Here is a 27,937-nt window from a genome sequence, read left to right as displayed (position 1 = left end):
CCCCTTGAGTCAATAATGCGGAAATCCTTGGCATCAGTTCCCCCAAGGCTACAGAGGATGATCCTTCAGCTCCAAAAGTACAATTTTACTATTGTGCATCGACCAGGCAAGGATATCCCTGTCGCAGACACATTGTCCAGAAAGTCGTTGTCTGACCAGGACACAAGCCTAAGTGAGGGTATGGATATTCAAGTGCACACAGTGTACAGCAGTCTTCCTGTCAGTGATTCAAAATTGGAAGAAATCAGAGCTCAAACTGAAAAAGACCCACAGTTCCAGACACTGAAAGGAGTGATACAAAGAGGATGGCCTGAGGAAAAGAGGAAGTGTCCCGTGAGTGTGTCAGAGTTCTGGAACCACCGTGATGAGCTTTCGTACCTGCATGGAATAATCTTCAAAGGTGAAAAGATTGTCGTTCCCACGAGCTTTCGTTCAGACATGTTGTCACGTGTACATGCCAGTCATTTAGGCGTCGAGAAGACCAAGCAGAGAGCCCGTGACATCATGTTCTGGCCTGGGATGGGGAAGGAAATAGAGAACATAGTTAGGAAATGCTCAATCTGCCTCACGTATCGCCCCTCCAACACCAAAGAGCCAATGATCAGTCACAAAGTTCCAGACAGGCCATGGCAAGTTGTGGCTACCGATTTGTTCACCTGGAGCAATGAGGATTATCTTGTGACAGTGGACTACTACAGCAGATATTTTGAGCTGGACAAGCTCAGCAGCACAACCTCAACTGCTGTGATAGACAAACTAAAAGCTGTTTTTGCACGACATGGCATTCCAGAGGCTGTCATCTCAGACAACGGCCCCCAGTACAGCTCGGGTGAGTTTGCGGCGTTTGCAAGAACGTGGGAATTTAAGCATACCACCACAAGTCCATATTACCCGCAAAGTAATGGACTAGCAGAGAAATCTGTGCAAACTGCAAAGATGTTGCTGGAAAAGGCTAAGGCTGACAAAAGAGATCCACACCTCAGTCTCCTGGAGTATCGCAACAGCCCTGTCGATGGTTTCAAGTCCCCAGCTCAGCTGTTGATGAGTCGTCGCCTACGGTCAACCCTACCAAATACCAATCAGCAGCTCCTGCCGAAAGTCGTCAGGAGGAAAGATGTCAGAGCAAAGAGGTTACAGAAACAACAGAGCCAAAAAAGCTATTATGACAGATCGGCTAGACCTTTATCTCAGCTCAAGGAGGGACAGGCAGTTAGAGTACATGAGCAAGGATACTGGAAACCAGCCGTTATCGTCAGATCAGCCGGCACTGAGAGATCGTATCACGTGCGTACTTCTGATGGACGGGAATATCGACGAAACAGACGTCACCTCCTGGACACGAAGGAACCTCAGGACAGTTCTGACATATCCTTGGGACATGATGGTGTTGAGCCAGGTGAAACACCAATCAGCAGTGCACCACACAATGACATTATACACACACCTGACCACACTGATGACCTGCCCAAATCCGTCACTTACAGAACCAGATATGGACGCCAGATAAAGCCCAGAGTCATTCTGGATCTGTGATTGTACAAGGGTGTAGGCGGATCGCTGCCCTTAAAAAGAAAAAAAATTGTTCACAATGTTCAATGTAGTTTGCGTTTTGTATGTGACAATCCATTATTGTGTGAACATACAGTATGCTAGTGCTTTAGTATAATACTATATGGATGCTCTAGTTTGTACATGTGTTGTTGTTTTTTTTGTAAGCTGAATGTTTCTTTCACTTAATATGATATGCAATATGTTCTTTATATTGTTTATTTCAAAAGAAGGGGGATGTAGTATTCTTACATTCTGCTAAGAACCAATCACATGTCAGAGACATTGTGTCCTATGTTCTTATTGGCTATAGCACTTGCCAGTAAAGTTTATGCAGATTGGCTCAAAAGTTCAGTGTGTATTATGCTGCGGAAGAGTTAACACTCATGTTGCGAGTCTGAGTCGAGCTAATAAATCCTCATGATAAGACTAGTTTTGCGTGCACCCAGAGTCTCTTTGAATACTAATCATTATAACAAAAACACAACAGCGTCCCAGTTTTCCAAAAAGAACTTCAAATTTTGATTTGTCTGACCACAGAAGAGTTTTCCACTTTACCACAGTCCATTTTAAATGAGCCTTGGCCCAGAGAAAACGCCTGTGCTGCTGGATCATGTTTAGATATGAGTTTATGTTTAGAGTTTTAGCCGGCAACGGCGATTGGCACGGTGGATTGTGTTCACCGACAATGTTTTCTGGAAGTATTCCTGAGCCCATGTTGTGATTTCCATTACAGTAGCATTCCTGTATGTGATGCAGTGCCGTCGAAAATGTGCATGGTGACAGTCAAGTACATTGGGAATAAGGCCCCAGTGCAACTTTTAACGCACCCTCAAAGGTAATTTAATTCACATTCACTTGTATAGCGCTTTTCACTATACATATTTCAAAAGAAGCTTTACAGCAAATTCATGTTTCTATGTGACAAAAACACAACAGTCTTCTTTTATGAGATGATATCAGAACGTACAGTTGTAAGATATACAAATTGTAGTATTTACTTCTTTTAAGCAAAAGTAGTGTGCATGCAAAGCAATGATAACATGATCATTTTGTATAATCATCCATGTTTGATGTTCTGGAGTCCTTCATCTGAAGTCTTCATAACAGGCTGGATCCAAGCTGGAGCTGGAGCTGGTATAGTCTCTACCTTGTGATATTGAAATCTGTAATATGTGCTTGAATTATTTTTTTATTCAATTGATTCATTAATGCTTTTAAATGATGACGTACAAAAAGAATGTAATTGTTTTTTATACACCTTTGTAATTATACAGTAATTTTCACAGATATCTCGGTGTTATTTACATTTCAGAATAGTTTATTATTATTTTTTTCTGAAAATAGACAATAATAGCATAAAATGCGTGAATAAGAGAAAAACTACATGGTCCTTCAAGTTGAGCTGATGATACGTTCAATAAACAAAGAATAGCCTACTAATTATATTTTATGTGCCTTTATATTTTTGCAGCCTATTTTCGCTGATATATCAGTGTTCAATTTCAAAATAGTTTCTGATAATAGACACAAAAAGCAACACAATACCTCAAAAAAGCGCGAAAAAGAAAAACTGCACTGTCCCTAAATTGAGCGTGAATAAGAAGCTATAAACGCGGAAGCGTCGCATCTTTTAAGGTGGACCGGATAGCGTCAATAAGAAACTGCGAATAAGGAGCTGGATTCAGCACAGGGCGGGGTCTATGCTAATACAGCAGTGTCCGTCAACAGTCAGCCTGTACAAATGTCACTTTGTACAGAACCTGTGAACGACTTGTTCTGAGACAGTGCTTATGATTTATGGGGATTAAAAAAAGGAGTGGGTGGATTTTTATCATTATAGGGTGATTGTGTTACACGAACACTGCCAGCACACATTTATGTTCAAACATCATGTAAAAAGGAATTTTGCATAATAGGTCTCCTTTAAAAGTGCTGACAAAGTCACCCAGGTGTCATAAGAGTGAATGTGGGAAACGCAAAGTCTGACACCTGCAGATGAGATGACAAACACTTTAACAGAAAACATAGACATCACTTCAAAACAACAATTAAATTGGAAGCAAATCTAAAACAAATACATGAAACAAACAGGGTATGGTACTTTAAAAAGCTCTGTTATAAACACTGAAGATTTCAGCTTACAGCTTGCATTCAGCTTGCATGTCTTGTGTTTCTGACAGTCAGAAACTCCTTCTGCAGAACATAAAGTGAACATGCTTTTCTGATAATTGCTCACAGCTGCTGTTTGTAAACTTATTTCCAAAAGGAAATTCCAACAATTTTTAACAAAATATAAAAGTCCACCAGCAGTGAGCCTACATTTAAAATGGCGCTGGTGGCTTAAAGCTAAAGAACTCATGAAATAGTTTTTTGTTCTCTCAAATTTCTATAGATGATAGATGATAGAAATGATAGAAATGTATAGCAAAAAAACAAAAAAGTGCAACATAAAACATTGCTGGACTGCAGGTAAAACATACAGTATATAGGATGATCTTAAACACTTTTCAGACCACTTAAAAACTTTGATTTGAGGCGGTGTATGTGTGTGTGGTTTGAGTTATACAGCGCTTCCATGTTTTCCTGGATCTTCCTCCACATCATCATAGTCTGTTATTAGAAAACAAGAGCAAATTCATGTACCAACATGCTTTAAAAATTATTATAATGAACACAATGTTTTCAGTCCATTTAAATAATCTATTGTGACAACAGAAGCTGATAAGATAAATTGATAATAAAAAGCTATTATAAAAGGCTAAACCAAAATTATTCATTAAAAGGTGTCAATAACATACCAAACATGTCACTGCAAATATTCCCCAACATTCTTCACATCATCATACTCCTCCTGATCACCCTCTGATATAAATGTGTTTAGTATTAATTACATGAAAAAAGTCTTCATACTTTATATGTTACTATAATTTGATGAAAAATAATAAGAATAAAAAACCCTGTTCTAATGTAGAACTGTATAATTTAAAAACCCACACCTTTTTTATCATTGGAGAACTGCCGTACGATGACGACATCATCATAGTTTTCTGCTGAGTCATCTAGAATAAAATAATGACAAATTAAATGCATCCAAATTTTGGATTTTTAATTAAATGCAATATATATATATAAAAGAAATAAAGAAATAAACCTGTAGCATGATGTCTCTGTTCAGCAATGATTACATCATCATAATTCTCTGGTGTGTTTTGTTGCTCTACTAAATTATTTAACAGAAAAAGAGAATAAACAGAAACTAATTCACAGGCCAAATAGATATTTAAATTAAGTGAATTTCTGTGATCAGTTAAAGTCACTGACCTGTTGGTCCTTCAGTGGTGGTGACATCATCATAGTCAGGTGTGGCTCCTACTGCAGAATTTGCTTTTGAAATAGAAAATACATACATATTTAAAACATTGTTTTATATAATTTTTACTCTTCTAAGATCACTTAAGTGAATGTTTTTAATTATTTAACACACATACTTTTCTGTATGTAGTAGGTAACTTAATTCTATTTCAGTCGTCTAACCTGAAAGAAGCTTATCAGCATCTTCATACCCAGAATGCTGTTCGGTAGAAAGGACACTTCCTGTTATGGAGTAAAACCATCAGACGTGTTCACAATCATAAATCAGCCAAAATCCCCATATCTTTTGGATCGTAGAGCTTTAACTCTATATCTAACACCACATATCAAGTGACACAAACAAAGTCGCACAAATGAATGTGATTTACTCCACTCACCCTCTGAATAAACCAATTACCCTGTTGATCTTCACAAATTAGACACTCTGACACTTACTCACCCCTCTGAGTGAAGAAACTGTGTCTGTTAGTGGGTCTGCGATGAAGCTCCTCATAAACGGCCTCAGTCGTGCTCTTGTGTCGCCTCTTAGAGAGAGCTGTGAGTGTAGAGAGACAAACCTGCTGTCAGTTCACAACACATGACTGATCACACACTGAATAAGACACAATATGACAGTCTCTGGATCTCTCCTACCTCTCCTCATCACTCTGTTCTGCTGAATCAGTATAAGCAGTGGCACTAAGAGCAGTAAGAGCACAACTCCCAGTACAATCACAAGCACAGAGAGAGACGGAGGAGTTTGTGAACGAGAGACTGATGTTGAGCTCACTGACTGAGAAACTGGAGGAGAAGATGCAGGAGTAGTGGACACTGACAAATCTGGAAAAATAGACACAAACATTCAAAATCAGGCAAAAACACAATTATTAGTATCGCTAAAATAATGTAAAAATAAACAATACTCATGAGTTTGCTGTGGCCTGCACAGGTGAGTCCAGCGTGATCTTTGTTGGAGCAGTCAGTGTGGTTCTTCAGGGAGAGAGGACAGTCCCACAGGTGAATCTCATTCCCTCTGCACTCGACTCTGTTCAGCCACACAACACCTTCACCAGCACCAAAGACTGAATTCCCATCAGCCCTCAGTGCTGCTCCACAACCCAGCTGTCTGCAGACCACCTGAGCATCGCTGATGTCCCACAGATCATCACAGACTGAGCCCCACACAGCGTTATGATACACCTCCAGCCTCCCAGAGCACCGGCCCTCCCCTCCACTCAGTCTGAGAGGAACATGCTCTAAAATCATAGACAAGTAGACACATTATTGGCCAACAGAGTTCAGTCAGAACAGTGCCATCTACAGTGTGTGTGTGGTGTGAGATTAAATCCTCTTGGTTCCCCCCAAACAAAATTACCAGCATTCATCACAAATGGCTGTTATGATTTTTATGTTCTTCTACATCAAATGAATTTACCTGAACACTGTCTCTGATGTGGAGATGTGGAGCATGACAAAGAGCTTCTAGGAGAATCATGACTCTCCTGCTCTGTAATTACAAGTTAATTTAATATTATATTTAGTGCTGTAAAAAATTGTAATTAATCATGATTAATCACATGTAACAATTAAGTTTTTAATATATATTTTTATATTGTAATAATTTCACATCTCCAAATTAATGTAGAAACAACATAAAGACAGTATACATTTTAGATATTTGATCTATATAGAAATTGAATAAAGTTATCAAGCACTTCACATTCTTCACTGCATAAATTATAAATCAAATATAAATTAATCCTTATTAAAGCTATAAAAGTTATTCAGTCAAGAGCAGTGAGTAATTTTCTCGTTTGTTCTTTGATTAACATTAATGACCGACACCAGCAGGTTTATTAGGCATAATTGTGTGTGTTTTTGTCCATTCAAGTATGAAAGAGATCTCAATGTGGCCGGCACGCTGTCTGAAGCGGCTTTCTGTGCTTGAGTCGTGTGTGTGTCACACAGACAGGAGATTCACAGACACAGTTCTCTTTTGTTGCACTTGAATAGTTTAAAAGCATCTGCATGAATATATATACTGTACATATACATTGTTTATATCCTCATTAATTTTTACAGATTACTGTTGTATTTTTAGAGTTGGAAAATACATTAGTCTTACCCAAACAGGTGATTGTGGCCACTTCATCTTCACCACAGTCATTCTGTCCCCAGGGTAAAGATGGACACTGCCACAGATTTGAATCATGTGGTCGACATTTCATTTCATCCAGCCAGTTACGAGCTGATTCCAGTCTTGGTATAGAATTGGAAAAAGCTCCAGATCTTCCACAGTTCAGCTCTTGACAGATCAGACTCACTGTGTCTCTGTCCATCTTGTTCCAGCACACATTACCCCAGGATCCATTGTAGAAAACCTCCACATTCCCTTCACAGCCCTCAGTTAACCTGATCTCTTTAGACTCTAGAAGAACACATGAACGCTCTCATGTGCTCTCATCCAGCCCCATTCATTTCAACCACTCGATGTTACATATACATATATATTATAAACAAATAACTGAAATAACCAAAAAAGATTAAATTAAAAATATTTTAAAAAGATAAAATTTAGATTTTAAAAGTTACAGAATAACAATTTTCACAACTGGGTACTGTTTACCTGAGCACACAACTCCTACATCCTCCTTGTGTTGACAGTCATGTTTTCCCCAGCCTGGAGAAGAGCAGCTCCACAGGGACGTCTCATTCCCCTCACACTCCACCTCATCCAGCCATATGGGTCCAGAACCAGGACCAAACCAGGCTGGTACCTGCTGGTTACTGAGGGCCACTCCACACTGCAGCTGTCTGCACACCACATGGGCATCTTTAATATCCCAGGAGTCATCACACACTGTCCCCCATGAGCCGCTGTGAAAAACCTCCAGCCTCCCTGCACAGTCTCCCCCAGAACCCACCAGCCTGATGGACCCGTGACCTGATATTCAGAGAAAGAGAAACACATTAGTGATCACTAACAACTGAAGAATCTGCCCCGATGTTGCTCTTCTCACCAAGGCAGGTGATTGACAGCTGTTGTGTGGAGCTGCAGTTGAGAGTTTGTGGAGAGCTGCAGTTCCCCAGATGAGCTTCACTCCCAGAGCACTGGAAGCCCGTCACACACTCATGACTGTGTTCAGGACTGGATGAAGAGGAGCCGGAGAAGTTCAGCACAGAGCCACAGCCCAGCTGTCTGCAGACCACAGAGGATTCAGTGAGACTCCAGGAGTCCAGCAGAACTCTCCTCCAGACCTGATGGATGGAAACTTCCACCTCCCCCTCACACTGTCTCTCTCCAGACAACCGCACCAGACCATCATGAACAGCCAGAGAGGAATCTGAGTGAAAGATGTGACACTTTATAAAAATATTTAAAGCTCATTTATATAGGTCATTTATAACATTTATTTAAAAAAAAAACCCTCACTAGAGCAGATGACTCCAACATCTCGTCTATGAAAACATTCAGCTCGACTCCATGAAGAGATGGAACATTCTGAGAGTTTTGTTTCATTCCCGTCACAATCAAACAAATCAGCCCAGATTTCACCACTTCCCTCTCCAAACCAGTCTGATCCCACAACAGACACAGCTATCCCACAATTCAGCTGTCTACAGAGGACACTGGCAGCACTCATATCCCAGCATGCATCACACACTGTGCCCCACATATTGATGAACCGAAGCTCCACTCTTCCAGAACAAGAGTCTGAACCGTTCATCAGTTTGGCCTCTGTGTAACCTGAATAACGAACAGAGAAGTTAAAATAAAGCATAATGCTGCTGAGAGGCAATATACTGTATCAAATGAAGAGACACTGAATATTTATAATTTACCAGAACAGATCAGTCCCACAGTATTGTCACTGGTGCAGTTGTGTTTCTGTGATGATGATATTGGACAGAATGAAATCTGAGACTCATTTCCTCTACACTGAATCTCTTGTGTCCACATCTGAGCGTCTCCTTTGCCAAAAGCATCTTCTCCCAGCACCTGTACAGGAGCCCCACAGTCCAGCTCTCTACACACAACCTCTGCATCCTGCTGGTCAAAGGCAGCAGCACACACTGAAACCGACGACTGATCATCAAGTATCTCTAACCTCCCAGAGCAGAGGTGAGATCCATTAACGAGTCTGGAAGCTTTATGACCTGTTCATATTACATGAATGACAGTGCACAGTAGACAAAAACAAATGCTTGGTAGTTACATAGAATAACCATATAAAAATGTACAGTTTTACAAACAAAATATTCTTTATGTCAACACAAATTCATGGACAATCAGCTAAATTACCTGAACAGATGACACTGGCATCATGATTGTGAGTACATGTATGTATGCTCCATCCTGTTGACCCACAATTCTTCAGTGTAGACTCTGATCCAGCACAAAATGTAGCACCCACCAAGATGAGTCCTGATCCTGGTCCAAAATAAGCACCACCCAAAGCATCTACAGGTTCTCCACAGTCCAGCTCTCTACACACCACTGCAGCATCAACCATATCCCAGCCAACACCACACACTGTTCCCCAATGACCTCTATGATGAACCTCCACTCTACCAGCACAGCGACTGTTAGCACCAACCAACCTCACATTCTTTTTATCTAAGTGACAGAAAAATACAGATATAGACTATGCGTGGATCTCCATACTAGTTCACGTATCAGTATATTGTGTACACAAATTTGGGCATAGGTAAAGCACACTGGCTCACTACACTTTCAGACACTGATTACTCAATTTCTGGTGACATGACTGAGTGCTTGTGTTGTCACCCCTGGTGTTTATTAACAACACACAGGACCAATATCTTTCTTTTTTTATCTTGTTTAAAGTATGTCATGAAATATACTTTGATGGTTGTTATATATATGCAACATTTTAGCCAAATTTTAATTTTATAATACCTATCTACTGATGTATATTCTGACTTTTCATTAAATAATGGTTTGACTTTTAAAATCTTCTATTGCATGTCATGATAATATTATGTTGATATTGTGTTGGTTCATGTGCTTTGTTTTGCGCTGAAGAATTTCTATTAAGGGAACAAAGTGAGCATCAGGTTTTTGGAGTGCATTGTGGGATTTTTAGGGAGTGAACATTCCAGTGCACTCAAAGGATTTTGTGATTGAAACAGCCTTTAAAATGGCTGGCGACCTGGTCAGTGTTCTGACTACTGAACTAGGGATCTGACTGAGATGCACCCTATGAGTAAAAGGTGTGATATTACTTTCATATTATTTTGACTCACCAGCACAGAACAGCCTCTGGTATTTATCATGTGAACAGCCATTTTTGTGTAAGGATGTTGGACAGAGGTGAATCTGAGACTCATTTCCTCTGCACTGAATCTCTTGTGTCCACATCTGAGCGTCTCCTTTTCCAAAAGCATCTTCTCCCAGCATCTGTACAGGAGCCCCACAGTCCAGCTCTCTACACACAACCTCTGCATCCTGCTGGTCAAAGGCAGCAGCACACACTGAAACCCACGACTGATCATCAAGAACTTCAATTCTCCCAGAACAACTGGAGTTTCCAATAAGCCTGACACCTGAAGTAGCAAGAGATAAGAAACATTTAAATTCTGTTTGTTAGCTATGTGTAATTATTATCATTAATGGTATACTACTACAAAGGACCACTTATTAATGTGAAAGGAGTAAAATAATAAAATTACTCAATCTCATGTCAATCCAATCTCATCTTACATTCTTTCATGGAACTTAAAAGGGGAATTTTCAACATTTAACGTAGATGGTTTATCAGTGATATAAAAATAGGACAGGGTTTGGAGCAGTTTACCTGAGCAGATGACTCCGGCATCTTTTGTATGATCACAGTCATAAAAACCCCAATTTACTGATCCACAGTTCTTCAATGTAGATTCTGATCCAGTACATAATTTGCGATCTGTCCAGATTGATCCTGATCCTTGTCCAAAGTGAGCACCTCCCACAGCATCTACAGGTTCTCCACAGTCCAGCTCTCTACACACCACTGCAGCATCAGCCATATCCCAGCCAAAATCACACACTGTTCCCCACTGACCTCTATGAAGAATCTCCACTCTACCAGCACAGCGACTGTGACCACCAACCAACCTCACTCTCATAATGTCTTTATAATGAATAAAGAGGGAGTAAAGACATATGGACAAAGGGAAAGAATGAGGGAAAAAGTATCACACAAAGAAAATGAAATTAATGAATATTTAGTGTAGTTTTTGGGAACATTAAATTTGATTTCAGTTTATTAAACAAAAATGCTCAAACCTGCACACTCCAAGCCAACATCATTTTCATGTGAACAAGTGTTTTCATGTGATGGTGATGTTGGACAGAGGTGAATCTGAGTCTCATTTCCTCTGCACTGAATCTCTTGTGTCCACATCTGAGCGTCTCCTTTTCCAAAAGCATCTTCTCCCAGCACCTGTACAGGAGCCCCACAGTCCAGCTCTCTACACACAACCTCTGCATCCTGTTGGTCAAAGGCAGCAGCACACACTGAAACCCACGTCTGATTATCAAGTATCTCTAACCTCCCAGAGCAGCGAGAACCTCCAACCAGCCTGACTTCTGAAAGAACAACACATATAATCATATAATCAATCATATAATCAATATATATTAGTAATATAATGAGAAATCATATTTCCCTTTATCTTCTGAAATAAAGATAAAGGGAAATATGTTTTTTTTAATAAATCCATTCAGGGCATTACATTAAAATGTATTATTAGAAACAAGCTTCTAAAGTTTATTTTTAACAAGGTCCATGATTATTACAGCCTAATTGAACAGTTTGTGTGGTCAAAAAGAAGGTGGAAAATGGTAACGAAAAATGAAATTATGACTGCTTTTGATGCAGTTGCTTAGGACTGGATTTTTAGCTTTAGCTTACCTGAACAAATGACTTGAGCGCTCTTATTAAGACACACATCAGGATCAGTTGGTTTTAAGAATCCACATTTCTTAAGTGTAGACTCTGAACCAGTACACATCGCATTTTTCATCCAAAACAGTTTTGATCCCAGTCCAAAATGAACATCATACAGAGCATCTACAGGTTCTCCACAGTCCAGCTCTCTACACACCACTGCAGCATCAGCCAAATCCCAACCAGCACCACACACTGTTCCCCACTGACCTCTATGATGAACCTCCACTCTACCAGCACAGCGACTGTGACCACCAACCAACCTCACATTTATTATGTCTGTGAATGTAAGAGAAAAAGCTAGTGTAAATATGAAAAGTTCCCTTGTGAAAAAGAAGTGCACTTAATTGTATTGAAAGTGTACTTTGTGTGTACTTCAAATCTTAAAGTATACTTTTTAAAAAGTGCACTTGCAGATAATATAATATAATTAAAATTAAAGGCCACTTAAGTGTACTTAAATAGAATATACTTTAATGACAATATTTATTATCATGCTTAAGTGCACTTTTTAAAAATGCACTTTGTAATAATGTCAAATTAAGTTGTACTTAAAGAAAGTACACTTAAATGACAATATTTACTAACACGCTTGAGTGCACTTTTTAAAAATGCCCTTTGTAATAATGTCAAATTAAGTTGTACTTAAAGAAAGTACACTTAAATGACAATATTTACTAACACGCTTGAGTGCACTTTTTAAAAATGCACTTTGTAATAATGTCTAATTAAATTGTACTTAAAGAAAGTACACTTTAATGTCAATATTTATTAACACGCTTAAGTGTACTTTTTAAAAATGCCCTTTGTAATAATGTCAAATTAAGTTGTACTTAAAGAAAGTACACTTAAATGACAATATTTACTAACACGCTTGAGTGCACTTTTTAAAAATACACTTTGTAATAATGACTTATTAATTGTACTTACAGAAAGTACACTTTAATGACAATGTTTATTAACACACTTGAGTGCACTTTTTAAAAATGCACTTTGTAATAATGACTTATTAAGTTGTACTTAAAGAAAGTACACTTAAATGACAATATTTATTAACACTTTTTTAAAAATGCACTTTGTAATAATGACTTATTAAGTTGTACTTAAAGAAAGTACACTTTCATGACAATATTTCTAAACATGCTTAAGAGCACTTTTTTAAAATGCACTTAATTTTTACTTAATTATGACTTTATAGTGTTTTAAATAAGTAAACTTATTCTGATGTATTGACTTATATATTAAAGCACATGAAAAATAATTTATTTTAATTTCAACTTAAGTGTGTTGTCCAAGATGACATTTGTTAATGTATTTTGAATGTGCTTATACTGTGTGCATTAATACACTTGAAATTTATTTTTCTGAATTTCAATACACTTGCTTATACAGTGTATAATCCTGTACAACTTATTGTTGAAATTTTTATCACCAGCTCCTGCTCTAAACTCGACTAGTGTCAGTTTTCTACATAATATTTGACATAAAATGTTTTTTGTTTTTTTTTGTTGTTTTTTTATGGAGTGCTGTATTTGTGATACTTAATGCAACAGTGCTGTACTTTACATATCTGTATAATACTTTTAATATCATTGTTGTTCTAAGTTGATTAAAATATTTAATTGCAAGCAAAAGTTTAACAGATCTAAAAATTAATTTGAATTCATATTCAGTTAAAATACATTTAATTTTAATCAGACTAAACTATAAAATAATTGAATTTCAGTTAGGTGAATGAGTCAAGTTCTGTAAACTTACAGTCTAACTACAACAATGAATTAGAAAAACTTCAACTTGAACAAATTTAATCATGCACGTATTATAGCCTATAAACTTTTTGTTTCAAAAACTTTTTGTTGAATGCGCATGCGCCAAAATACTACGTCATGACGGCGCACTACTTCACCAGAGTTTGAAAAATGCACCTTCAGCCATCTTTCTGTGATCGCGATGCGTGAGGCAACTTTGCTGATCAAAGAAGAAAACGTCTCAGGTTACGTATGTAACCATAGTTCCCTGAGAACAGGGAACGAGACTCTGCATTGCCACGCTTTGGGGAACGTCACACGTGACTCGGTGTCTGAAAAACCAACTATCCAACAACGCCAATGCTCATTGGCCGGCGACAGCCTATGAAGTCATAGGGGCGCGACCCGGATGTATAAAAGCGCGCCCGCGGGAGCAGTCATTATCCATCGTCTTGAAGGGACTGCCCAGCAGGCCGCCTGAAGCATGGCAAAGGAACGCAGAGTCTCGTTCCCTGTTCTCAGGGAACTATGGTTACATACGTAACCTGAGACGTTCCCTTTCGAAGGGAACTCAACTCTGCGTTGCCACGCTTTGGGGAACGATATACCAACGCCGCCATGATTAAGGAGAGTGCCTGCCAAAAAATATGGCTGAAACAAAGGTCTCAAAGCAGTTCTCGAACTGCTCAGCAACTCCCCCTCGGGTCACACCAGGCTGTCAGTGACAACATTCCCTTTGGCCAACAGCCCAAGCTGAACTTCCAAAAGGCTTCTACTTTTCTCTTTCAACAAATAGAGCCTAAAGAAATCGCTAAGGCGTCCGGGACCCACTTTCCCAAAGGAAAAAGTGGTCCCTTTAAGGGAATGTGGCCAAGGAACCAAAGGGGACCTCGGCCAGCCACTCTTGAGGGGAACGGGGTCACCCTCATTGCCACCAGGGAGGCCGACCTGGTCTCCTAGGGGAACAGACTTAGTCCAGGCCAACCCTGTCTGAATACAGAGCCTCTAGAATGCATTCTTGAAGAAGAAAATAGGTAAGAGTGACTGCAGAAAGGCAGAAACCAGCTCAGACCCACGCGTAGAGACGGGCATCCTGGAGAGCAGAACTCAGCTGAATGCTATGAACCCTCATATCGAGGGGAGATAATCCGCTCACCTAGGATCTACCCAGTGCTTAATTAACGCACTGAGGAGGCTGTGCGCTGAAAACCCTGAAAGGGGAGCACAAACCAGCCTAGGGCTGATTCTTAAGATGGGGCCTGATGAAGGCCTAACCATCATAACCAGCTTAGGGAGCTAAGCACTATTACAAAACCCAACCCCAAGGGGGAAGCGCAGAGCTCACCTAACAGGTAGACTATGCCAAGAGCACATAATCATGGAGGCCCAGGAGGGACTTACAACATGACAACAGAAGTACACTCCAGAAAACGACCCGTTTTATGGTAAAACGTCTTTCTGAACACCTGTCTAACGAACAGAGACAGATAACTTCCATGGCAGCCATAGGAAAGCTGCACAGTGCTCCTTAATAATCCACCCAACACAATCCGACAAGCAGTGTACTCAGTAAAAAACACTTTTTACTCTTTAAACAAGAGGAGTACAGCGTACGCCAACACGTATTAAGGAAGGCCTGGAAGGCCTATAACCTCAACAAACACGTGGCATCAGCTCGTGGTAGTGTTTAGGTCCCAAGCCAGGTAAACAACCCGCAAAAGAGGGGGTTGAATCTACCACTTGGGCCCCTGGCCAGCGAAAGTGTATATGACTAGTTCTCAGGGAGAAATACACACAAAACAAACACCAGTGTGTCCAAAAAGGCGGCCCGCAGGCTTAGCATCCTCCAGGACACATGGCGTAAGTCTCGTGGCCGTTTCCAGGAGCCTAAAGATCCAACCTAGGCGCTAGGTGGCTCTTAGCTCAACTAGAATCATCGACTCAGAGAGGCAACAATAGGCTAAACCAAACCTCAGTAAGGTTTCACTACTGTCATCTCATCCAAAGCCACACAGAAAAACACAATCTGTGCCAACATGTAAACTAAAAAGGAGGCCTGAAGGGGCCTGCCGATTCAATGACACGTGGCTTCAGTTCGTGAATTTCCAGGGAACCAAGCTACAGGGAACCAGCTCTAACCCAATTAACTATGGGAAGTTAACTGCTACCTGTGCTAGGCTACACTTTCCAAACAGACAAGTACCCTAAGTTATGTGACTAAAGGGAACCATACATAACCAACATGGCTTAAGGGAGGCTAGTTGAGCCTGCTACCTCAAACAACATGCTGCAGGGCCTGAAGCAGTGTAAAATCCGAAACAGTATGTGAGCAGACTGAAATCTATTATACAGCAGTATAAAACTATTGCTAACTAGAAGGAGGCTGAACAGTCTAGCCTACCATCACCGTTATATGCAATATAGCTGATAAACAGATAACTGAAAGGGAGCTGACAGATACTAACTTTACTCAAAAAGTGATCTAGCTACCCTGAGTATGCAATCCAACAGGTGATGCACTCAGTAACCCTGGGGAAAGGATTCACCAGCACCTACATAGAGGCCGCTTTTTTTAGAAGGCCTACCATAATAAGCGGGTGCCAACCTGTGGCAGCATATCAAGCTCACATACCAAATGCAGGGCAAACGTCTAGAACTCAAAGGAAACTTTGAAATACATGCTATTTGACAGAGAGAAAAAATAAAATCATTGCTACAGATTCTCAAATCTGTTCCATGCCTTAGAGGACAAAGCTAAAAAGCTGGCAAGTCAACTCAAACTTGAAAATATCAAGTGGCTCGGAAGAAAATATTCTCTCCTCTCAGCATGAATGTTCTAGAGAGTGGGGCCTAGCAATATCAATAGCATAAACTTATCTTCGCAAAGATAAGGGCCTACCACCTGAGAAACAGCATCAGGTCTCTAATAAAGCAGTTTAAAACCTAGCTGTTACACTCATCGTTGCACCTACATAAGCAATGGGAAAATCTGGGCAAAAAATTCAGCCACTCCCTCAGGAGAAAGCCAAAAACTAAAATACATATGGGAATTATTTATACATACACCATACATACACTTAGTTCTAGCCTGGCCAAACAACATACAAGGCCTATTATAAATAACAGGCGCTATAATAAGCCTGATCTCTACCTCGAAATTTCAGATAAGAAATACAGCAAAGATCACAGCCATTGCGCTGGGCTGCCAGTTAGGACCACCACAAACGCATAAACTGAAGTGATGAGCGCCAGCTCAAACTATACTGACAATAGTCGAACGGCAGAACATACAGAGAGAAAACTGAACAGCAGCCATTCTGTGGTTCGCTCAGTCAGTCTCAACACTCCAGTTTTTGCCCAAAAAAACCCTATTACATATTTACTGTTACACATTCAGGAAACAATACAGGAAATAAAAACAAGGTCGAACATTTAAGCGATTAAATCAGACCTTGTCTTACCTTCCCATGGCTCGAAGACCAGAGATTCCTTCCACGTTCTTTCATAGTAGAAGAATGATATCCCCGGTTCCATAAGCCTACGAACCTTTTCACTATCAAGCCAGAAGGCAGGCCTTCAGAAAAAGTTTCATCATGGGCCGGCCACCGGCCTGACTGTTCAAAGGTGTTATCCTGAACGTGCACAGATTAGAATTAAAAACATATCCCGGGAGGACGAAGAAAAGGGGCGAAGGAAAGTACCAAATCCTCCCTCGCCAAGAGAGGGGAGCAATCACCTCTCTCAAATCACCTCTCCTTTTCTTCGCATCCCGCCGCTTCTGAGACTTACTCCGAGATGGAGGAGGTGCTCAAGCGGCGACACTGGATCTCTGACCCTGCCTCTGAGCCTCGGCTCGAGGCGGACCAGAGCCTCCCGGTTGTCTGGGCCCAGAATCGGACCTGAGCGGTATGCACTTCTTAAATGCTGCTTAGCGCGCCCTCGCCTCCCTAAACTTTCCAACGACCGCCTCAACGGAACCACCGAAAAGTTCAGATGGCGAGACCGGAGCATCGAGGAGAGAGCCCTTCTCTTTCTCCCCGATGTCCGCCATGGTCAACCAAAGGTGCCTCTCCGTAGCCACCATAGCCGCCATCGATCTTCCAATCGAGGCGGCCGTTTGCTTAGTGGCACGGAGAGCCAAATCCGTGGTTTGGCGCAGCTCAGCCACCGCATCAGGGGACAAACCCTGCCCCTGATCCAGGTCCTTCAGCAGGTCAGCCTGGTATGCTTGCAACACCGCCATCGTGTGCAAAGCAGCACCAGCCTGGCCCGCAGCAGCATATGCTCTGCCGTTCAAACGGGATGTCATCTTAAGGGGTTTAGACGGCAGAACCGGAGCCTTCAGTGTCGGCGCGCTACCCGTGACGAGATAGTTAGCAAACGTCTCGTCAATGGGGGGCATCGACACATACCCATGCTGGCCCAATTCCTCTACATAAGCGAAATTCCCCCGCTGATGCAAATGAATCCTGGCCGAGTATGGGTTCTTCCATGCCTTCCCCACCTCAACATGTAGGTCGGGAAGGAATGGAAGGCTCACAGGAATTATAGGGTTGTGGTCGGAGAGAAACCGTTCGTCCAATCTGCCACGAACGGGCTCTTTCCTGACGCGCTGCCATGGCAGCTGCAGCCTGCCTGCAGCACGTTCCACAACCTCCAATAATTCCACATATGCTGGACAGGGAGGTTTGGAAGAGAAAGAGGCAACCTCAGTCACTTCTCCCTCTTCCAAAACCATCTCCTGCTCTCGGGGGCTCTCAGCCAGAAGAGCACTCGCTCCTGGATCCGATGATGTCAAGGAGATGGCATCATCGTCATCCAGAAGCTCATCCCCGCCAGCCGCCGCTTGAGGTTGAGAGACCGTGACACCTCTCTCAAACTTAGCGGCGAGCTCCACCTGCGACCCCCATGAATGCAGCCGCCGCTCGGCCTCAGCACGAGCAGGACCAGATCCTCCGGGCACAGGTGTAGACGTCTCTCCCCTCAAGAAGAGCGTCAGGCGGGAACGGAGCGTTCTCATGGGAAAACGCTCACACAGCTCACAGCCAGTGTCCCCAAACGCCGACCGTGCGTGCTCTTCACCCAGACATAACACACATAGGGTGTGAGGATCCTCCGGGGTCAGAAACCTCGGACAAGGATCCGCACACTTCCTAAAACTTTTGCCCTCAGACATAGTTTCCAAGATACTCACAGTTTCGAAATTTAGAGAAATCAGACAGTGGCAAGACACAGGCAGTCCCTGAAAGACGAAAAGATAATGACTGCTCCCGCGGGCGCGCTTTTATACATCCGGGTCACGCCCCTATGACGTCATAGGCTGTCGCCGGCCAATGAGCATTGGCGTTGTTGGATAGTTGGTTTTTCAGACACCGAGTCACGTGTGACGTTCCCCAAAGTGTGGCAACGCAGAGTTGAGTTCCCTTCGAAAGGGAACAAAGGAGCACACGTTTGGATGACTACAAATGAGACGTTATGTATTACAAATAAAGAAGCAAGTAAGTATCTTGATATATGCTCTCTTTATTTTTATTTTTTCACCGGAACATAGCAGTTCTTATGAGTGTAACTTATTTAGTTTAATCGCAATATGGAGGTGAATTAATCATGTTTCCTGTCATTTATTTATGATTGCATTATAATAATTTCTTATATAATATGAACATGGTCGCGTGTGTGGGCGTGTTCAAAGAATTTGGCTGCTGAAAATATAATATTTTAATTGAACTCTGACTTTTTAAATCATTTTTAATTACTTTAAGTTAAATTTGCAGAACTAAATTCAAAGATCTGATCTTGTAACATTTAAAGACAATTATATACATTTAATCAATATTATAACCACCAGTAATGCTTATAATCTATTTTTCTTTTTGCATTTGAAAAGTTAGTTGTTCAATTACTGTTTGTGTTTGTAATATGTAATATTTTTGTGCTTATCTGTTGTTATATATATTCATTTTGTAGGATCAGTACATATTTGTTATTGGAGATACAGTGCAAGCTGTGTGGAATCAAAGACCCCTATTGATGAGGTGATGTTCCAAGTTTTGCCATTAATTCAGCCACCCTGATCACACACTACAAGCTAAAAACACTGCCATCAACTGTCCTTATAGCTTTTAAATGCTTTGAATCTTTTCTATTTGCAAGTAATAAATTCTCACATGTGCACTTACAAATCCCCATATAATCATTATATATTTATATTTATATTTATATTTATATATAATGATATTATATCATTATTTTCAAAGCAAAACCCCTCAATTTGCTTGGGCCTTTGGTTATTTATCTATATTTGTGTAATTGATAAAGTTATGTTTAATTCCTTGTAAAGTAGGAATAAAAATGTTTATAAAAATGTTCTCTATTTTTAAAGGCCAGTGTCAGTGAAGATGGTGTGGTCACTGGAATCCTGGTGTTTGTGGGAAATGTGAAGGAGCTTCTCCCAGGATTCTACAACAGTGTTGTCCTGATGACTGAGGTAATTCATCTTGGGTGATGCAGTTGCGGTCAAAAGTTTACTTACACTTTGCAGAATGAACTGCTTCATCAGGGAAGTACTAAATAAAGAAACAAATACAATGCTAATTTGTATGATTTGTATGATTTGTTTGTTTTATAATAAAGTTATGATTATGTAAACTTTAGAATTACATAATCATATTTCTACTCTAAATTGTTTTTTGAAATATAAACATTTAAATTGTAGCTGTCATAAATTATTTATTCAAACATTAAATACATAAATTAATTATAAAAAAAATATTTAAAATAAAATTATAATGAACGTAACGTGGTGCATATAATTAGCAGAATGCTCCTCTCTATAGCTGACTAATGAGTTTATGCTGAATATGATTTTTCTGAAGTAAATGTGACGTTACGTGACATTGTTTACAAGCTGTTTCATTGACGTCTTTCCGCGCGTTGAAACACTGATTGAGCGATTAAATGTGACAAGTTATGGATCAGTTGTACTGTACCTTGTAACATACCTTCAGATGTTCATTCATATTTATTTCACACTGTAACTGGTATTAAAGTGGAGGAAATTATCAGTACACAGTAAACATCTTGACCACAGGCTTCAATCACTATCAGCAACTCTTTGCCTTTAGGGAATACCAAATGGGTCTAGGAGGGTGGTGGAAAATGTCTATGTTCATCTTTTTATTATTTTCAAACCTACAAAGGTGTATATAAACTTTGGAGTTCTGTATATATATCTATATCTGTTGCTTTCATTCAATTGAACCAATTATAATAATGGACTGACTCTTACTTCTTTTTTGTTTTTTTTCCTCCAGGTATTTATTTTTTTTACTTTCTTGCCTCTTTGGAACATGTTCATTTATGCATACTGTGTAGAGGTGGTTCGCAGCTTCATGGACATTTAAGGTTTTCTGCCGATGAAGAGCTTCTGGGACATTGACATAAACAGCACTTTTTCATACAACTTAAAAAAAAAGGTGGTGACAGACAATTTTGGTTTTCTTGTTTTTGTGCCTTTGGAATTCATTGTTTTTTTGTTTGTTTTGTTTTTTCTTTTCAGAATTACATTCACTGTAATGCTGGAGTAAGATTTTAGAAGAAATCTTTTTGTCCTGTTTAATGTTTGAGCTAGTAAAGGTTGCAGAGCTTATAAGTAACAAGGTTTACAAAAGGTAACACTTTACAAAAGGTCTCGATTGTTAACATCAATTAATATATTAGACAACATTATCTAACTATGTGCATTAACTTTTTTTTACAGTATTTATCAATATTTGTTAACATTAGGCAATAAAAAATATTTTTTTTTCAAGTTAATAAAATGTATAGTTATTGTTCATGTTAGTTTACAGTGCATTATCTATTAACATATGCAACTTTTGATTTTAATAATGCATAAGTAATATTAACTAGGATTTATAAATGCTTAAAGTATTTTTCATTCATAGTTCATGTTAACTAAAGTAGTTAACTAATAGAAAATTATTGTACAGTGTTACCCAAAGTTTTGAATCTTTTCTTTTCTTTACATTTTGTTTGTATTAATAAATGGGTGTTATCTTATTTATCATCTTATACAGAATGATTTTATCTGAAAATGTAAAAATGCAGAAAGATTGTGATGGGTAGGTTTAGGTGCCTTTGTATGTGATGGAGAAAATTATAGTGCATATAAGCCTCACTGTCCTCCAGACTCTTTCTAAATGAGAGTTAAAGTGTTGTAATTGTTTGTGATTGTGTATAGTGTTTCTTGGGTTTTTCTTGTGCATCAACAAAAAGGTTTTTGTGCATTTGTTTTAGAGATTATTTTGTCAGTAAATGTAGGGGGTTTCAATTTGCATTTGTGTTGATTGTAATATTTTGAAATATACTAAATTGTAACTTCATTATGTACAATTAATGTAATTACAAATGTATTAAATTATATAATAGTGTACATGTAAATTACATTAAAGTATATTTAAGTTCACATTAATTGCTTGTCAGTACATTCGGAAGTACACTTTTACCATATTTCAAAATACATAAAAAATTGTATTAAAGTCCTTCTTAAGTGCTTTAAAAAAATCACTCAGAAGTTCAATTTATTGCATTTAATATGAACTTAATCTGTGATATATTTGAAATTGATTACAAATAGAATGCACGTAAGCGGCTGAAAACATTACATTTAATTCACACTTAAGTGTATTGATAACTGATATTAAAATATATTTTAGTTCACATTAATTGCTTGTTAGTACATTGGGCAGTGCACTTCAACTATATTTTAAAGGTACTAGAAGCAATTACGAAGGTTGTCATAAAGTTGTATTAAAGTACCACTTAAGTTGTTCAAAAAAAATCACTCAAAAGTTCAACTTATTGCATTTAATATTAACTTAATCTGTGATACATTTGAAATTAATTACAAATAGAATGCACTTAAGCGATGAAAACATTACATTTAATTCACACTTAAGTGTGTTCTTTTAAAGTATATTATTTGTGCAATAAGTACACTTTATAAAAGTATACTAAAGTGCACTTTTTTTTCACAAGGGTTAATAAAATGAAATTAATGTGTTTTGTTGTACTTTAAACTCTTACCAGTACACTGCAAAGCAATGTTGTGCTCATGTGAACAGTTGTTTTCATGTGATAGTGATTTGGGACAGAGGTGAATCTGAGACTCATTTCCTCTGCACTGAATCTCTTGTGTCCACATCTGAGCGTCTCCTTTTCCAAAAGCATCTTCTCCCAGCACCTGTACAGGAGCCCCACAGTCCAGCTCTCTACACACAACCTCTGCATCCTGCTGGTCAAACACAGCAGCACACACTGAAACCCACGACTGATTATCAAGTATCTCTAACCTCCCAGAGCAGCGAGAACCTCCAACCAGCCTGACTCCTACATAAGACAACATAGATCAACAAAAGCATGACTTATTTATAACATTTTATTTTTAGTATTTTAATCAATAAATTATGTAAAAACACACAAAAAAAACTAATATAAATATGAAATCTATTATTGAAGTCAACATATTAAAATCAACTTCTTAAAAAATTAGAAGCCAATATGGAAGCACAAAATTTTTTACAAAGATATGAATTTGATATGTAAAATATTTTACCTGAGCAGATGACTCCAGCATCTTTATTATGATCACAGTTGCTTATACCCCATCCTGATGATCCACAGTTCTTCAGTGTAGATTCTGATCCAGTACACGTGACATAACTCATCCAGATTGGTCCTGATCCTTGTCCAAAATGAGCATCACCCAAAGCATCTACAGGTTCTCCACAGTCCAGCTCTCTACACACCACTGCAGCATCAGCCAAATCCCAGTCATCATCACACACTGTTCCCCACTGACCTCTATGAAGAACCTCCACTCTACCAGCACAGCGACTGTGACCACCAACCAACCTCACATTCACACCGTCTAAATATTAAGCAGTAAAAATGAGAGAGATGAAGGGATGAGAGTTTAATTCATAGCATTACAAAGTGGAACAACTGGCAAAATGGGACACATACATTTCAATACTCTTTTTTATTAAAAACTTAACGCTGCAGTCCACAACTTTTTTTGTGTTAAAAATGTACAAAAATTATATAATGAGAATATACAACATGAATCCATTTTCTAAACCGTGTTTTTGTCTTATCCTGAATCATTAGGGTACACTTATAATAAGTGTTTATATTCAGACTATTTCAGACTGGACTGGTAGGACTCGCCGCAGAGTATCACAGTAACTGTGTGACTCGCCATAGATATACACTGAGAAAATAAGCTCCGGCTAGAATGTTCCTCCGCAAGACGCGTGCAGTTCTGTTTATTAACCACTAGAGGGCCATAAATCGCGGACAGCAGCTTTAAAAACTTTTATTAAAACTTATTTTATAAAAGCACTTAAATCAATTATTCTAAAATGTTTAAAACATTGTTACAGGGTTTATACCATTACTTCGTCATGGAAACAAAGTTGTAAAACTGGATATAAATTGGCACAGAAAAGGTTAGTAATTTTTTCCACACTAAAATCATGTTAACACACATATTGTTTACGTTTTGTGTCTAAATTATTGAGACTGTGAGTATTTTAAAGTTTACAGATTGGCCCCATTCTCTTCCACTGTAAATGTTTTTGTTGTTGTTTGTTTTTTAAGGAAGGACAAGTAATTTTTTTTGTGGTAAACAGAATTTGTTAATTAAACTCAAACTATATTAAATCTGGTTTATTCCTTTTATATTTAAAAGTTCTTCTGCAGCTGAGCTCTGTATTGTGTAAGATTTAACACGGTAAGGCCTTTAGGTTTTAGGTCTTGTTTCTCATGATCTTAATTTTCTTGAGATCTTGACATAATATAGCATTTATCTTGCTGGATCGAATTAGCAAATAATTTTTTCTTGTTTTTTTTTTTTTTGTTTTTTTTAATGTTAATGTTCATGGGCCTCACTCAAGCTAACATATCTCAAACTAATATTTCCAAATGAATGTCTATAAAATCAAATGTGTGATCAATTTTACTTAACCGAGATGCCTGCATGGTTATACAATGATGTTTGAAACATGACAATTAAATAATTTGTAACCTGAGAAAAGGTGAGCAATGTATGATTCTTTTTTTTCTTTCTTCTATTTTTGAGAAAACAGAACATTGAAACAAAATTTCCGATGTTGATATCACGTGCAAAATTAAATTGTGATCACAAAACAAAGCAAAAAATCAGTAAATATCAAATAATAACATTATTTTGATAATGATATTATAATGAATAAAAAGAAGACTATCACGTAAAACTTATTTATAGCTCTTTATAAATGGGAGAAACAGAAAGAGAAAGACAGAGAGCGAAAGAGAAATAAAGAAAAAATTGCCTGTTAAACACAGGAGCACATTTAAAATATTGTGACAATGTGATTACACAGACACAAAAAACACATTATGGTATAGTTTAATTTTAAGTGACTAAATAACAGTCTGACACCTTCATTCCTAAAAATAACTTAATATCTTTAGTTTCATGTGTACTTACCAGCTGTGATGAGTTTTACAACTGTAGTCAGTAAAATGAGTGTCAGGCATCTCTCCATCTCTCTCTGCTTGATTAATTCAACATCCAGTAAAGCTTCTCCGCACTGATGATACAGAAGTACAGGCATCCTCTCACACCCCTTAATGAGAGAGAAAGAGGTCCAACACCCTCCAATCACACTTGCTGTTACCTTATTAGACACAACAGAGGAAACCATCAAACAACTTTAGTGACAAATCAGAGGAGGCTTTTATGATTTTCTCCATATAAAAATTGTCTGTGCTGATGAACTCCTCCTCCACACACACACATATATTTGACTTACAGGAGACAGGAAACTCTCCAGTTTATTTACAGCATCAAAGCCCAACACCTGCAGAGACTAGATAAAAGCACTGATAACTAACTGTAAATGTCCTAAAATGTCTATTAGTGTATACATATGTTAGCATGACATTAACATGTAATAAACTCAACTCTGTAAAATGAATACTCCTTTACAAATCCACTTAAGTAAATGTTTACCAAGAGCACACAACACACAAGTAAGCCCTTATTACACTAATGACAGTCAGAAAAAAAAAAAAAAAAATTTGTGAAACATTTTATCTATATTTCAGAATAATTTACTTAATTGCACAGAAGTGTTTTGTTTCAGGTGATCCAGAAAAAACAACAACAACACAATTATCACTGAAGATGAGCATGTTGTTCACCTTGTGACCAGCAGAAAGAGCCTGTGAACTACATTTCTACTAAAGCACCTTGTTTTGCACATTCATACTTCTACAAGCTAACAGTATATTTGAACAATTAAATAAATGGACCTCCATAGATATTACAATGATAGAAAATGTTGCTTTGATAGCATCAGTGGTATTTCACACATTAAAATAGTGAACAGTGAAACAAATACTAAATAAAGATGAAGAAGAAGATGGCATAACATATTAGAAAATGGCATAACATATTTCAAATAAACTCTCATCCTAAACATATATAAGGTCGGTCCTGAGATCTTCAGTCCTGCAGAGTTTAGCTTCAACCGTGATAAAAACTCACCTGCCTGTAGCTTTCTAGCCAGCGGCATAGCAAGTGAGCCCCGGGCCCTTATGCAAAAAATTTTCACGGGCCTCCCTCGGTTTCGCGGGGGGGTGGAGGGGATGTGCGTCTTATGCGAAGGAGTCCAAGGACTTTAAAGGTGCTAAATAGGATGTTTTGTTTTATACATTTTTGCATTATTACTTGAAACTCTCTTTACTAACTGATAAAAGACTATTTATTAGGTGCACTGAAAGTAATAATATTAATATACATCATCTGTGCACGAGGTAGGGCCTTAAAAACATCAGCCAATCCGATTGGCCCTCTGGCTTGTCAATCACTGCCATGACATTTCTTGTGAGAGACGTGTGCGGCTGCGCGCTCCAGTAACTTTCCACACTCCACAGGCGCTGCATGCAATGTTTTTGTCAGGAATAACAACTGCAGATTATGAGTTACCTGCGGTGAGTCTGACATAATGAATCCACTAACACGACACAGCGAATGCCGGTGGTAAACACTCGTGTTCCAATACTCGTGCACAAGTTTTGGGAGGCGTTCCTTTGGAGTCTTTGGATTCTCAGTCGACGAAAAAAATCCTCTCTCTCACTAACAAGCAGACAAAAATGGTAAATAAATAAATAAATAAAATAAAATAAAAAATAAAAACATTTCTAGGAATGACAACAATTCTCTCCTCCATCATTTTGACTTCTATTTCAAAAATGTCAAAAAAATTGGCTTTTCAACACAGTCTACATTTGAATTCGACCGATTCGACTAAAGCTTTGGAATTTAAGGATGATCATAGCATCATTTCAGATGCAATGAGTCCTAAGATTTATGTTATAAAGGTATGAATTAATTATTCTGTCACAGACTTTTTTTAATGCACATGTTTTATTCCTAATAATTACTAAAAGTGTATTCTCTAAATATGTTTACATCACGTTTTATGTGCATTTTATTTTGTTGAATAAAGAGTAGCGAGTACGAGTATTATTTATTCACATCTTGTGCAGTAGCCAAACTGTGCAGACATAGTCATTTTTTTCAGAAAACCATTATGACTCATTTAAAATTCTGTTCTACTTACATTCCTGCATGCATACGTTTCAGAAACCTACTTGAAAAACGACAGAAAAGAGAATACCGGTCAAATACAATAGATTATGGCTAAGACATGGCATGGACTATTTTATGGTCCATTTATTCAGATTGCTAATGACTGAGGCGCGTGCGAGCCTTTGAAAGTATTTGGCTGCAGAAAGACGCGTTCGGCGTGTGCACTGCGCACTATCTAGCGGACTTTGTTTTCAAGCACTCAATTCATTCTCACATTGGCTGTTGTACAGTACACACATTGTCCATGCCATCACGAAAATTGAGCTGCACGCGGACGGGGAGTGCGGACGTCCACGAACCCTCCTGATGACGAATATTCGTGATGCAGACGGTGCGCGGACGCCCGAAGTGTATTTTGGGGTTAAGCCCGTAATAGCGGCCCCCAATCCGCCCGGGCCCATATGCATGTGCATACCTTGCATGCCCAGACGCTACGCCATTGTTTCTAGCAACCTTCAGACCTTGAGCTTGTTCAGGTGTGTTTGATTAGGGTTGAAGCTGAACTCTGCAGGACTGTTTAATACACCTAATGTTAATGCACTTGTTTGATACTTTTGTTTCAGAAAATCTAACAACATTTTAAATTGTCTTTGTGTTTGTACAATTCGTTAGTGTCTTTTTAAAAAACACTC

At 38.7% G+C, this 27,937-nt stretch overlaps 1 protein-coding gene and 1 long non-coding RNA gene across 7 annotated transcripts in view; one reads left to right on the top strand and one right to left on the bottom strand.

Moving 5' to 3' along the window:
- LOC125245417 (scavenger receptor cysteine-rich type 1 protein M130-like) overlaps positions 1 to 25,324 on the bottom strand; it is a 49,698-nt gene extending 24,374 nt beyond the window's left edge. The window contains exons 1-23 of one of the 6 annotated variants that reach the window (XM_048155992.1): positions 25,137 to 25,323; positions 23,220 to 23,534; positions 22,691 to 22,993; positions 11,820 to 12,134; positions 11,192 to 11,494; positions 10,722 to 11,036; positions 10,171 to 10,470; positions 9,206 to 9,520; positions 8,746 to 9,060; positions 8,336 to 8,650; positions 7,923 to 8,246; positions 7,529 to 7,846; positions 7,028 to 7,330; positions 6,338 to 6,409; positions 5,826 to 6,158; positions 5,557 to 5,742; positions 5,363 to 5,458; positions 5,086 to 5,145; positions 4,873 to 4,935; positions 4,703 to 4,771; positions 4,548 to 4,610; positions 4,350 to 4,413; positions 2,313 to 4,161 (exon numbers count right to left, since the gene is read on the bottom strand). In XM_048155992.1, the coding sequence (XP_048011949.1) occupies positions 4,358 to 4,413; positions 4,548 to 4,610; positions 4,703 to 4,771; positions 4,873 to 4,935; positions 5,086 to 5,145; positions 5,363 to 5,458; positions 5,557 to 5,742; positions 5,826 to 6,158; positions 6,338 to 6,409; positions 7,028 to 7,330; positions 7,529 to 7,846; positions 7,923 to 8,246; positions 8,336 to 8,650; positions 8,746 to 9,060; positions 9,206 to 9,520; positions 10,171 to 10,470; positions 10,722 to 11,036; positions 11,192 to 11,494; positions 11,820 to 12,134; positions 22,691 to 22,993; positions 23,220 to 23,534; positions 25,137 to 25,263 (4,866 nt within the window). In that variant the 5' untranslated portion in view covers positions 25,264 to 25,323 and the 3' untranslated portion in view covers positions 2,313 to 4,161; positions 4,350 to 4,357. Of the gene's footprint in view, positions 1 to 2,312; positions 4,162 to 4,349; positions 4,414 to 4,547; positions 4,611 to 4,702; positions 4,772 to 4,872; positions 4,936 to 5,085; positions 5,146 to 5,362; positions 5,459 to 5,556; positions 5,743 to 5,825; positions 6,159 to 6,337; positions 6,410 to 7,027; positions 7,331 to 7,528; positions 7,847 to 7,922; positions 8,247 to 8,335; positions 8,651 to 8,745; positions 9,061 to 9,205; positions 9,521 to 10,170; positions 10,471 to 10,721; positions 11,037 to 11,191; positions 11,495 to 11,819; positions 12,135 to 22,690; positions 22,994 to 23,219; positions 23,535 to 25,136 lie in introns of those variants that run through there. The other 5 variants (XM_048155993.1, XM_048155996.1, XM_048155994.1 and 2 more) reach the window with 5 other exon arrangements.
- LOC125245465 lies at positions 19,056 to 21,001 on the top strand. The gene is made up of 3 exons (XR_007179538.1): positions 19,056 to 19,638; positions 19,986 to 20,090; positions 20,917 to 21,001. It is a non-coding gene; the product is annotated as an uncharacterized LOC125245465 (long non-coding RNA).
- Positions 25,325 to 27,937: the final 2,613 nt, after the last annotated feature.

This window comes from Megalobrama amblycephala, linkage group LG14 (assembly GCF_018812025.1).
Source record: "Megalobrama amblycephala isolate DHTTF-2021 linkage group LG14, ASM1881202v1, whole genome shotgun sequence".
Lineage (NCBI taxonomy): Eukaryota > Metazoa > Chordata > Actinopteri > Cypriniformes > Xenocyprididae > Megalobrama > Megalobrama amblycephala.
The sequence above is the reverse complement of the archived record's forward strand: the minus strand, read 5'-3'. Positions and strand labels throughout refer to the sequence as shown.